General features: G+C 41.9%; 1 protein-coding gene across 3 annotated transcripts in view; it reads left to right on the forward strand.

The window, feature by feature from the left end:
* Nucleotides 1–14,174, forward strand: part of LOC125769736 (E3 ubiquitin-protein ligase CBL-B) — a 71,017-nt gene that overhangs the window by 46,671 nt on the left and 10,172 nt on the right. For all 3 annotated transcript variants that reach the window (XM_049438537.1, XM_049438539.1, XM_049438538.1), the window contains exons 3-4: nucleotides 13,787–13,933; nucleotides 14,027–14,170. In XM_049438537.1, the coding sequence (XP_049294494.1) occupies nucleotides 13,787–13,933; nucleotides 14,027–14,170 (291 nt within the window). The remainder of the gene's footprint in view (nucleotides 1–13,786; nucleotides 13,934–14,026; nucleotides 14,171–14,174) is intronic.

Below are 14,174 nucleotides of genomic sequence, written 5' to 3' on the forward strand. Positions count from 1 at the left end.
TGTGGGGACAGGTGGATTGTCATTCCCATTTCTCAGCGTCTCTAGATGGGTTGTCGTTTTTTTTTTTTACTTTATTTTCCATCATCGCTGGTCAAAAGATGGCTGCAAGAGCTTGGGGTGTATGTTTCTGCCCATTTATGTACATCCGTCCGTTGATCGAATTCGTCTCATCCAGCCGATGGTTATTCACTGTTTGTGTTTGATGTTCCCCATCGGACCCAACGATCCAGCAGCAAAAGCATCATCAGGCAAACTATCAGCGAAGTTAACCGGAAGACGTGACGGATTATTAAAGTTTAATTTTGCTTCCAAACCATCGCGGTATTTATATTCACGATCAGCGTTTCGTCATATTTTTCTCTTTCGCTTGTTTTTTCACACAGCAAGCTAAATAATGCCACGACCGTGAATGGTTGTTTAGAAAAAAAAGGGAAAAGAAACATTCAAGGACAGTACGGAGGGTAGCTTAACCATCCTCCCCCCGGCATCATCGTCCGGACGATTGGCTCGAAAACATAAACATCAAAAATTGAATCGTTTACCTTTCGACAGTGTTTCGCTCTCCACCATCAATAAAGCTTATATTTTTATCATTCGACAGAAACGTCGTCTCGGTTTTTTGTCCATTTTTGTTTCCCCAACCAGGGGCACCTGGATCAACTCACGCTAGAAAAGAGGCGAACTACGACGGATTTCAGACCAATGCTTATAAACCCGGAATTGGTTAAGCGTGATGCGGTTCTGGGTCAAGAAGTATTTTGTCGGAACTGATTGAAGAACGTAGCTCCCTGTGTGGTGGCAACTCACTACCGCGTACACAAAAACATTGACCCAAAATGTTATGGAAATCATAATATAAGATGACCCAGCGATTGTACTACCTTGGACTTCATGTTAAAGGCACACAAAAAAACACAAGGACGAAGATGATCAAATAGTTATTTTACGGTTGAAGTGTAAACATAAATCCATTCTTCAAGATCCGGTATTTTGAACGGGAATAGATCTTTTCTTTGTTTTGTATTTTTCCATCCGGAAATATAAAAATATTTAAGATTGTTCTTCCTCAAAAACTAAAGCTAACATTTACATTTTGCATGTTCGATTTCCTGTAATCGTAAGGTTTGTTCCATTTATTCATCTTTAATGTTAAAGTTTTTTTAAACAGACTTTTTTATTTTCTTCTTTTACTCACCTCGAGCTAATTTAATTATGTCAATCGTGCTCAAAGGCTCAGACGCTCGCAATACGCTTGTCCATCTGGAAAGCTGGACAAAAACCAGACCAATGGATCATTTCGATTGCACCGTCCTAAAGCATACAGCGAACCGGTTCCCAACGCCGCCATTAATGCTTTTATCACCCGATTCGTATTGGACATATTTTTGCTTGAGAAACAACAGAAAAAAAACGAAAATATACCCCCGTGGCCCACATTTCAAAAATGCTCACAAAACTCCTTTTTGATTTTGCGATGTTTTATGCTTTTCCCGTTTCCCATACGGACGTGTCCGCCAATGTCAGTCGAAAATCGCAAACCCGAAGTTGTGATCATCCTACTCGAAACGGTGACAATAATATAAAAAAGTCCTTCAACAAACGAATAACTGATTTAATCAAGTTGTGATGAGAAAAGAAGCAAAAAAAACACAAATCGACCCAAGAATCTTGGTGGATAGTATGGAAGGAAGAAAAAAACAATCCTCTTACGCTGATGTCAACATACTTTCGCAACAGGAACGGGCATGGTACAGTGAGTTCAAGATGGGACCAGATACCGATGTTGTACTGCGAGCCGTGACGGCGTGTTGTGCAAGATTAAGACTATAAACGAAATGAAGTTGCAAAGCAAACGAAAAAAAAGCACCAGCTTACATAAATGTGAAATGAATCACATTTTTTATAAACAATTTTACAAATAACTACCACAACAACAACAACAAAAAAAAACTACATCTCAAATTGGGCAAATGTTTTCTAGCGCAGGATTGCCTTTTTTTGTTATATATGTCTTTCTTCTTCAATTGGTGATTTCACCCTGCAAGAGAAAGTGAAAGTGTTTGCAGAAACTAACTACAGGCAGAAAAAAAGGAATATACTTCCTGTCTCTTCGACGTGATTCCACGATTAAGAGGCCCCCAGAGACAAACGGCATCTTTCTTGTGTTTCGGCGTTAGAAGTCGTTGTTCAATTTGTTCGTTCCTTTGGAATCAATTCGTCTCGCCTCATGCAATTCCGGTACTGAAGACCACCCGACAGATTGGGGCATAAATTGTCGCTGAGAATCCTTTTTTTGTTTGTTCTTGTTTGTTCCGTTTTCCGTCTCAGAACCATTGGGAGATGTAAAATTACAGAAAACCCAATACTGGTGAGCAATTTACAAAACCATTTGTTCGCTCTTATTCTCTCCCGTGATGGTGCACGGTGCAATCAAATCGTCACGAAACAATAAAATAAATCTCGCTACGATCATTACCATATCGTTATTGAGGTTCGCCCCGGGGACGGGAGTGTACGTGGATGCGAATGTCACACGATGTCGCCGGCCGTATATCATGTTTTATGCATATGTTATCATCACCAATTTTGAGCTATTTACTCTCTCTGCGGAATGGAATTCGGAGCTGGAGAATTGAAAGTAAAGTTTTCTAAGAAAATGGTTTCGAATTCTTCAACTAATGTCTATCAGATATTGAGAAGGAGTTGAAAAATACCTACCAGATATTCGTGTTAGTATACTTCGCATTTCCGCACATCATACCGAGTAACATTTAATTCAATATCCCATCGTTCTTTAGCATAAACTTAGTCTTTAATACATGCTGTACCTAGTAAAGAAGGAAGCGAATGTCTAGAAATCATACATCCAATTGCTGGAAGTTAGACATTCATTGTCATCCACTTCCTCGAACTCTAATGAATTGCTCCATTTGCTGGAGGCAAAAAAGGTATCTGCTTGCTGTGTGAGATGCTGTATCGTCCACAATTCTCAAACTCCCATTTCACCAGTGTGCCCAGCATCTATCGCCCATTGCATCTAAAGTTCTCCAGTTTTTGTTCTCGATTCTGCTGTGTTGTACAGTCAGTCTCTCCCTGCTGCTTCCGGTGCACATTCCCCCGCCTCGATTCGATCGGTGGGTGTCGGTGTTGTGTTGGCAAAATAAAACGGAAACCCACATGGATGAGTGTTTCACGGCCGGGTCCGTTCATCTCCACAGCAGTTCACAACCCCTCCCTAAGGTTTGCATCACACACCATACGACAATGTCCCCGATGCATTTGCTGCACCCAACGACAGTGGCACCACTATCACTTCCCTTGTGGTGTATGTATTTCTAATGTACACACAGACACGCAGTCGGAAGTGTTCTTCCGGTCAGCGATTGGTCGGTTGATGCACTGACACTGACACTGGTTATATGTAGGGCTTGTGGTACTTGTCCCTGTAGCAAGTGTTGAAAGAAAGCAATGTTACCAGCCTGTTGTACTACTGTCCCATCGAAAGGGAGAGTGGTGTGTTTGGTTAAAGACTTTTTTTAGGTTAGGCTAAAATAACGTGGACGGCACTCGTGATAAATATGCAGAGTGGCACTCTCGTAACAAAGTTCGTTTGATCATTGAGTTTGAGACGAGAAGGAGGTATCATTTTACCAAGTGGTTGAGTTTTCAATCCACTCAAAGGTAACAATTTTGGCATAAATAGAAAAAGGTTAAGTGTGATTTGACCAAACTTTGGTTTAGAAAATGTATAATTTATTATTTATATTCTGCAGGTATTTTACTAGAACAGTTGTTTGACTTATTTCTATTGCTGCTCTACTCTACTCTCTGCTGACTGTAGCTAACAAATGAGTCTGTCAGGATATTTCAACCTCTTTTACTTCAAAGTTCAGAAATACCTAAGGTAATGCACACTCTCTACAAAGATTGATAAGCTATTATTCGTCAAGATTACATTGAACTTTTGTGAGTTGAATGTATGAATTAGCAAGATAACGCCCAGAAACATTTATGAGAGTTTGATTAGAGATTAATAGTGAGTGACCCCGATAAGCCAATATCTTCCGAAACAATCATCACTCATCATATACCGATTTTGTCCAGACAGTATCATAAGTTTGTTCGATTGAACAAATTATTGTTTCCTTTGTCGCTTACACAGCTCGTCGATCATTGCCTACCGCCTTCCTATAGTAGCGAAGAATCGGTACGTAAAATCACCAACGCAATGCAGCAATTCGGTTGACTGATTGGCGTTCAAATCAATTACTGTGCGGCTCTCCCCCCCTAATTAAGTACGGACGGATGCGAAATCATAACCCACCGTAACCATAATAGACGTATTACCTGGCCATCGATCATAGAACCGATAAGTGAGTTTAATATAGCAAGCAAAGATGCTAAATTTCGACACGTGCTGCTTCGAAACGGTTCGATCACCCGGAACTTCTGTCCCGATGAAGTTGTAATACCCACAAAAAAGGGGCAAAAAACGAATCGAACTTCAAAGCGTAAAATTATGGAACTTCAAAAGCAAATATTTTCCGAGAAGGAAACAAATATTTCAGCAAAAAAAGAAAAAAATACACTCAGACAGAGATACTGCCCCAAAATGATGCTCGACAGTGTTGAGTGGCTACTTGTCTATCCTCACGATTGCCGGGTTTCGGCCGGGAGTCGAGCGTAGAATTGGAGATTCCGTGTGACTTGACACAATAACCGGAAATGGCGTAAATGGGATCATGGGGGGTTTGAATTGAATTGGTGGTGGTGAAATGGTGTAGAAGTGGCAGTTTAACCAAGCAAATATAAAGAGTCCGGTTGTCACTAACACATGGTCTACACACAAACGGAGGGCGCGACAGATGACCTTCCATATTTAACTCCGAGTAACGTTGTGATTCTGTGCGATTCGTTTAGTAGATCCGCTTTGCGATTCTTCGTCTTTCCGTTCGTCCCAACCAAGCTGAATCCGTCATATAATTGCATTTTTAAACCGCGAATATCGTCGGCGAACCTTGAAGATTATAGGATTTATTTAGACAACCCTCCGCATTCTCCGAGTCTCGTTACTGAACCGTATTTATGCAATGTTTGCGGAAGCATAAGCATAAGTACTCAACACTTTCCAGGTTGGCATTGACGATGAATGTTAACGAGTTGCCGGAACTATGTTCTCCCATTTTCCAGTTTAACTGCCCCAACATCCTAAAACATCCCATCTCGTCATTGCATCAACGCCATCAAAGCAATTCATCCGGCACTCGAGACATGAAATTCGATACATATTTTTGGGACGAAAAACCCTTTGTCGGGTCGGGGTGGTTTTTTTTTGTCGCCCGGGTCAGAATACTTCAAGTGTGTGTGTCTCCGAACCAATCTCTTCTTTGCGCCTCTTTTTTCCCTAGATAGAGAAGAAATGAGTGAGTCACCGACCCCCCACGGATGTATGCGAATCCGTCTGGTGCAGAACGTCTCTTTATGGTCTGAACCCGGACCATGCGGGCCCGGAACCATTGAAGGCTCGGCTAAAATTATGCGGATATATTTACGCTGCTTGTGATGTGGATCCAACAAATGGTTTTGCTGAGGTATGGCATAAATGGGAACCTTTCTTCTTCTGCACCGTTTGATGGGGTGTATGTTTGTATAAAGCGGGCAACATGAAGTGTTCGTCCTCGATCAACTGTGGGAAGCCACCATTAATCATATCATCGCTTTCCTTTAACCGTCAGCACACTTCAAATGCATCAAGCTCTCGCGCAAACATCGGTTGACATCCATCGGAGGTCCATATCGCACTTGAAAAGGATTCAACGACCTAACGAGTCAGCAGACACGCAAAGATGCACGTGTGTTGCCTGTCGAAGAACGTACCAATGTTTGTGCTGTGGCTATCAAACGAGAAAAGGGTTTCTGTTTGATTTTGCTGTCCTTTCCACCCTGCCTACGCGATGATGTGAAATATTTGATAGAATTCCATTGCTTTGTTTTTTTTTTGTTTTTGCTGCGTGATCCATTTCCTGGTGAAGTTTTATTTCCTTTGTTCAATCCATCCCGATGCAAGTAAGGGTGAGAGCTTCAGGAAAAGCGTTGTGACTGTTTGTGATGTGTATGTGTTCTGTTTTTTTTGCCATCGAATCACTTCTTAACGACGCGTTATGTGGTCCCCGCAGGACATGACCATGGTGATGGATCACTGCAGTTATAGCTTTCCCTCCTGTGTCATCATCAAACCACGCAGATTGATATCTGGTTCCGGTCGCCAGTTAAAAAAGGAGAAGGATACGCTGACGTATACAGTTCTGTGAAGATTAATTTCTACTGTTGGTTTATTTGTGCCATTTTTTTTCATGACCTTGTCTTGAAACTGTAATTTTACGCTGCTCCTCAGAGGTATCATTACTGTCCTTCATCATCTTGCAGACATACGTGTGTGTGTATGGAGCAGTTTTGTTTTATTAATCTTCAGAAAAAAATACGCTCCTCCACGGAAAAGATGAATGAGACGAAGAATTTTTTTACGATTATGATCGACTATAAACTTTATCTTTGCCCCTTGAGGCGGCTCTTGAAGAGAGATTGAACCATTGAAGTTAGCGAGCGAGATTGTTACGTTCTAGAAGGCCTGAAATCATCTCACTTAGTGAGGACATTTATTATTCTTATTCCATCACTAGTTCTCGGAAGGCAACAAGTAATACAGTATCGGTCAATGGTCAATAAAAACATTGGAAATGTGGCATGGATTCAATAATATGTTTTATCAGTATGCCAATAGTATTGATTTTTTTGTTTTGCGTGATAACTTCGGCAAACATTTTTAATAATATATTATACCGTAATGAAACATTCTGCAATGAAATTTTGTACCAAGTTCCTTTTTGGGAATTCGTGGAACCAGACAATTTAAATGAAAGATTCGACATGTTTCCTTCCCTTTGACTCCTTGCTCTGTCCGCATGGGTACTGGAAGTTTTCCAAAGTTCGGAGTTAAAACACACGCAGGATGTTTGATTGTATGAAAATGTCAGTACAGTCTGCTCCACACGAACATGTACTTCGTACTTCGATGAATAAATGTAACATTTCTTTTTATTGATAAATACTAGCGTAACATTAGACATGGCTAGGTAGTTCATTCTCTAACATTGAATCATAATCTGATAGACTGTCAGATTTCAATTCAAAAATTAAAAGTGCCATTACTTTAAAAATCTCCGTACATACTCCTGTTCTACATACTGTATACAACAATACAACCTACCCCAAACTGGCTCACCGCACCGATAAGGGAAGGGTGGTGGCTTAGGCAACCGCAATGTGAGGTTTACTTTCAGCAAGTGTGGTGTTTGCCTGTGTGTATTCGATCCACTAGAACTTCATCCTACCCAGTCACTTCCGATGACACGTGCTGTAAGAACTTGGCTGGTGGCCGGAATGAAACTTTACCATTAAACCCCCCGAAGGGTTTCATTTAGAAGATTGTGCTTTTACCGCCTGCCGTACCGGTAAACGAAGACTTAGCAAACGTCCCAGACCCGAACTTATCAGCGTGTACAGGTGCGTTGCTAGAATCGCCTACGTTCCTGAGAACTTTTCATCCCAAAAACCTTGAAGCCTGTTCATTATAGTTTGCGTATGTTGCATGAGTTTTCGGACGTCAATTCCAGGACGTCTAGAAATTCGCGGAATGCCTGAGGATGTCTCTTCGGTTGCGCTTGCCATGCTTGTTATGGTGTCGCGCCTGCTCAACGTTACGGTGAAATGAAATGAAAACATGTACTCAACTGTTCAATAAATACTACACACATGTGTGCGTCAGTATTGTTCCCGTTTTGTGGAAAAGGAATGTACCATTCTGTGATGAGCTTTTGCAGAAGACTTAATTGTTTGTGCAGAATTTGTGTGTTTTATTGCAATTGACATTATATTTTGCACATGTTAAATAAATTCCACTCAATAGAACTTTTTTTCCGGAACATTTCATCGATATCTTTTAAGGGTGGGTGAAATGTTTCCCATTCCTCCAAATTGCGTTCCATCAAGTGCTTCATATTCAGCTGTTGCGTAACGCGCATATAGACGAGAACGTAGGAAAACATTTTCCAGAATCAACAATAAGACCCACTTGTCGGTTCTTGTACCACATGCCATACCGTTTATCCATTACCGAGTGATCGGGCGACGGATGAAGCTTACATGCATTCGCTACAAAGTGAGTGTTTAATACTTTGCCAACTTTTCTCACCAAAGATCTACAAAATGATCCCAATGCAGTGTTGTCACTTTGTTGCAACCCATTTGCTCGGTTTCTTGTTCTGTCGAGCACTTGTCAAGCGTGGTGCTACGGAATCTTGGAAGAAGAACCAACGAAACCTCGTTCAAAGTTAAATTGCCATGCTGTCATTTCGTCTTGGCCGTGTGTTTGACGAGCCGAAAGCAGAGGATGACTTGGTTAAGTTGATACGGCCACCGGTACCACTCGTTATTGCTGTAAACACGACACAACTTTTACATTCACCCAGTGCGTTCTTTCGTTGCGTATCGTTAAACAGGACAAGCAACAAAAATAAAAATCCTCTCTTCCTTAGGATTCACTACACTGCGCCAAACGTGGCTACTCCGTCCGGGAACTCCCGTTTATTCGAAGCCATAAATCAGGCTCTTACTTCCTTCTGTTACAGAGTTGTGCTCAGAGTGCTGCACTCCATCTAGAAAAAAGTATTCTACATCCAGTTCCAAACTATCTTCACCGACGAGAAGCCGTCCAACACGAGAAAATTGGTGCGAGTGAAAGCACATTCAAAAACATCAGGATGTCCTCTTAAGAGAGATAAAACGACAAATCAGTAACTTCTTTGCTTGGTGTATTTTTATTTCTGCTAAGTTTGTTAACAAACTCGGAATATCTCATCACTCCCTTCTGTACACTTCTGTAGCGACTTACCGCTCAGTTACAGCACGGAAGTAATGTGCATTTAATGTGCATCTGTTTCTTGGGCACTCGGGTTCCGGGATTTGGTTTCACGCGCGAGCACAATGCAGCACCAGAAGAAGCTGTTGGAAAAGTGCACCAGAAGCTGTCACCAGCTGACGCGTTGAACCGGCACACACTTTGTTATCCACTTACTACACGACGTTCGGTGGACGGTGTACGATAAGAGGCCAGCTTTGCATCACAACCCTAAACGGGATGCATAAAGTAAACTGTTTCGTAATGATATTTTATGATGTGTGATGCATTTTATTTACGTACTATGCACTGATACACTTTACGCTTAAACCTTCTACATGGCTTGAGCGATTTTCGAAAATATTGTTTTTTTCTTCTCAATATTAAGAAGATTTTCCATCGCAAGGGTCTCACATTTCATGTTGTACGTTATGAAATTATCTCGATCATCACCTTCAACATCAATCCTTTCTCTCTTTCTCTCTCCAAGCGCCCAAAGTTACTGGCTGAATGTGAAGACATAAAATTCATCCAGATATGAATCGAATAAAAACGAGTTCTAGGTTTTTGGAGCATTTTTGGAACGAGAACAGAGATATAAGTGGTGCGGTAAATTAACAACTCACATGTTTGGAAGACCAATCTCAGCATACCTCAAAAGTAGAGATAGATCTGTTCCTTGTGTGGGCTTCTTCCATTTTTCTTCAACTTCGTTAAGGGTTGTGAGCATGTATGCAGTTTCCAAAACTGACCAGCAATAGCCGAAATTCACTCCATCCTCTCAGAGGGGGAGTTTTATTTTCAACTCCGCACCATGGAGTTCCTTGGTAAATGCGATTGATCATTATCTTCAGGTCAGATTTCATTAATTTAATATATCAAACCGCTGCATGCTAGGTAAAGGATTGTTCTCTTCTCATCCTTTAGACCTTTTTTTCCCCCATTCTATCGGTTTCCTTGGCACGAATGGTACGCATGCTAGGTTATAAGCAAGATCACCTATATCCATTAGTGATGGGACATACGATTCATTTCATGGCTCGACCCGGAGTCGGGTGCAACAAAATCGGAATCGATTCCGACCCGTGGGTGCAGCGGGTTCGGGCCGACCCGTAAACATAGGTAGGTTCAGTAGTTCCGACCCGAACTCGCTGCACCCACGGGTCGGAGTCGCTTATGGTAGCTTGCACCTACCGGAATCGTTGCACCTACTGGACCTACTTGTATCCACGGGTCGACCCGAACGGGTTCGGGTCGCTTATGGATGGCTCCGACCCGGTAGGTTCGGGTCGACCCGCACATCACTAATATCCATCTCTCTTGTGTCTTGATATACATGTTTCAATTTTCCACCTGAATTCTAGCGAACATTTCAATGGCCACGGGTGTCGCTATGCTTCGGGATTTGTTTTGTTGTACGCCCAATGGATTGTTGCTCGACGGGAAATATCTCCGCGTGGAAAGCTCAACCTACATTAATTGATTTATGCACTTCATTCTGCATCTGTGTTCGAATGGCAGTGGAGGTGTAATTTAATGAAAGTAAACCTGTTTTTTTTTCCTCTCGTCGTTCGCCTATCACTCCAAACTTACTTCCACCGTTTTGCCCTACAGCATCGTAATGCAAAGGCTTAGACATTCGTCCTTACGGTAACCGATCCGCACGTACACGATGACGGGTGCCTAGCTTTCGAATGGTATTATATTCTTTACCCGTGGATGTTGTTAAAACTGAAGGATGTGTCACAAGGATGTGCCGAGTGGGTGCCAGAGTGTGTGTTTAGAGAAGTATAAAACCAACAAATGGTAAAATCTCTGCGCGCGGTGAGAAAGTCATGAACCAACGCCAACGACTAGGCTCGATGTGTGTTTTTTCCGGCTTTTCCCTTTTGCTACTATTCCACGTGTGAAAGGAAATTCCTTCTTTTTTCTGTAACCTAACGCAGAGTGGCAGAGTAGATGAAAATAGCAAAAACAGGTAAAAGCACATCCATTAAAAGCTGGCAAGTAAATTAAAAGTGATTGCTTTTTGCTGCCACCCGTCGAGTATGAGTCCAACCCGTTGCTACCCCGAGGGTCTAGTGAAAAGTGTGGAAAAAAATCAGTAAAGAAGCTCGAACCTTACTAATGTGCAGCGTTGTAGTACCGACAACAAGGATCTGAGTCTCGTTTTGCCATTCGTTTTGTGCCGTTACTACATGATGCTACCGTTTTGGAGTTGTTCTTTTGCTGTTGTTCATTTTGGGACAAAAATGTGCCTACATTTTCAACTGTTTTCCAAACAGAAGGAGGAAAAGTTGTGAAAAGCAAAAGAAAGCATCACCACGGTGGAGGATGATTTTTTTCCCCATATTGAGCACCGTGAAGATGGTGAGGAAGGAATTGTAGGGTTTTTTTTTCGTTATTATTCATTTTTTTATTACTTATCAAAGCACAACAACAATGGGAAGCATCCGAGTGAGAAAGCATTCTAAGAATCACTCCCCGTTTCTGTTTTTATTTTTATAACGAAAATCAGTTTTTCTCCACCACCCAAAAACCATGCAAAAACCTACGATTCGTCACAGGAAAATCGAAAAGCGCTCCGGGTTTGCCCACGCTACGACACAACGCTGGACAATCGGGGACCACAAAGAAAAGGAAAGGTACATGTATCTTGACCGTGGGTTTTTGCTCCCTGGAGAGGTTTCCTTTTTCATTTCCCTTTTTTTTTTGACTTGGTTTTCTTTTTCTCTGCGACCCTGAACAAAAATGGGAACACAGGATGTGGGCGCAAAATTGCAAACAAATGACGGAATCGTGACAACACCTGTTCCTTGCCTTACGAGTTCAGTATTAAAGTTGTTTTCTTTGTGTGGGTTTTTTTGTTGCTGTTCAGGTTGTTTTGTTCGGGAGGTTGGTTAGCAGATACAGAAAAGGATTTTATACCTTTTGCTACATGTAGTGATATTATGTTTTATTGAAACAAAATCCTTTCAATACATTCTGTTTATATGGACTGCACTATGGAGCAATCTGTAATAATAGGGATCTGGAGAAGTCGGAACAGTCTAAGATGGTTCAGAGTAATCGAAGTACTCCGGAATGGTCACGATTGATTGGAGTTCCCCAGGCAATTGGGAATACAGTCCTGAACAATCAAAAATAAACGAATTAGTCCGGAGAAGATCGGAGCAATCGGAGTAACCTGGACCATTTCGGAGCGCTCAACTCAACATTAAAGTCAAATCCTTGGGTTTCAAGTGGCGAAGTCGGAGTACATTCGTGAATCCATTCCAACTCTGTCCCATCACTTGCACCCCCACCCACATTATCCTTGAATGCTTTCGATGCAAAAGTCATCATTAAAATGCACGGAAAAAGGCCTGTACCGTTGTGGTGTGTCGATGTTTCCATTATCATCTACCGCCATCCAGTTAAAGGAGTTTATGTCTAGAAATGTTCGATGCACGAGTTCAATTTTTTTCTTCCCCATGTTGCAAACGAAAGCAAAACTCTTCATTCGCTTTCCGCATATTGAACGAGCCCCGTGTTGTGTGTGTGGTAGAATGGAGTGACATTGAGCCACGCGGTTTGACGTGGAGACGGGTGCTTCCGACCATATAATGTCTCAGAAGCAGTCTGAGAAACACAGCATCGATGGGTAGTGCCACACTGTTCATGTTGCGTGATGGTGCAACGATTCGTTCCTAGCTTCACAACACAACCGGCCGACCATATGTGATGTGGTGATGTGTGCATGAAGGGATGAGTTTTTAATGATGAGAATTTCCTGCACCCGCAAGTTTCCATCTTTTATCAAAACCGTTCCGGACCGGCAGACGGTGGAAAAGGCATCATTAAGCCTTAAGTGTGGTGTAAAGGCATGATGAAGGCAGTGGCCGTGGGCTGGACAGATGACTACGCCATGGGAAGGAATGCAGGAAGGTGCTGCTTCTTCAAGGTGAAATAAAATGAATCTTAAGACGACGCCGGGTGGATGTCTCTCTGGTCTTTTTCCTCCACGTCCCATTCAGCATCTCTCTGCCCTGCCCCGGCGCTAATGAAGTGGAATGAAATGGAAGCAAATGGTTCAAATTTAGTTCTTCTTCTCAAATCCCGTCCCGGTCGACCGGCACACGGTAGCCTAGGCTAGAAATAAAATCGTACAGCGTAATGAGGAATTGATTCGTTTGTGTGTAACGTTCCATTCAGTGTTATGCTGTGGAGTATTTTTTTTTGTTTCGTTATTCGTTTCTTCTTGGCGAGTGCCTTTAGGTACGAGTGATTTGTAATTATTCATGACGCACTGTCTAATTACTTTACGGGTTCCTCCCACTCGCTGGGGCGCGCGGACTGGTCCGAGCTACGGAATTAATCTTCAGTTCAAGAGGCTACTACATTAACGGAGCCGTTGATTCTTCGGGCTTCGGAACCCCATTTAGCAGACGGCACGAGTAAATGTTTGCGATTCTGCTACCGGTTCTGTCGCCGTGACATGAAAGGCGTTTTAAAAACGAGCAAAAACGATAAAAGAAGTGCACTTGAAACCATCATTATCATAAAGCAAAATCATTTTAAAACGTAATTTAAGTTGAGCAAAGTGTTATCAATCAAACGAAACTTGGACGAAGCACTGGAATACAAAGGCAACTGGGAAAAGGGAAAATGAGTTGTAAACAGATGAGAAAAGAGAGCTGTTAATAGAATTAAGCGTTTCTTCTAAGATGATTATCAGTAAACGTTTGAATAGTTTCGAATAAATCTTTACTTTTTCGCAATTCCTTTTATTCGATAAATTGTTAAACAAACATTAACATTATTCTTTTTCTCTTTCTTTCTTTTTTGCAGCACGCTCGTACCGTGGAAGCTGTTCCGGTTCGAACTCTCCTTAGTGCATCCGATCTCCTCCGGACTGGAAGCGATGGCGCTTAAAACCACCATAGACTTAACGTGCAATGATTATATATCAAATTTTGAATTTGATGTGTTTACAAGGTAAAGTAATGGGTCGTAAATCGTGCCGAAAGGTTAAAAAGAAGCAAGAAGAAAGAGAAAATAATTCTCTTTTTTTTATATTTTTTATTGCAGGCTGTTTCAACCCTGGAATACGTTGCTGAGAAATTGGCAAATCCTTGCTGTGACCCATCCAGGCTACGTAGCTTTCCTAACCTACGACGAAGTCAAAGCACGCTTACAAAAGTATATCACTAAGGCTGGTAGTTATGTTTTCAGGTGA

The sequence above is a fragment of the Anopheles funestus genome, chromosome 3RL (assembly GCF_943734845.2).
Source record: "Anopheles funestus chromosome 3RL, idAnoFuneDA-416_04, whole genome shotgun sequence".
Classification (NCBI taxonomy): domain Eukaryota; kingdom Metazoa; phylum Arthropoda; class Insecta; order Diptera; family Culicidae; genus Anopheles; species Anopheles funestus.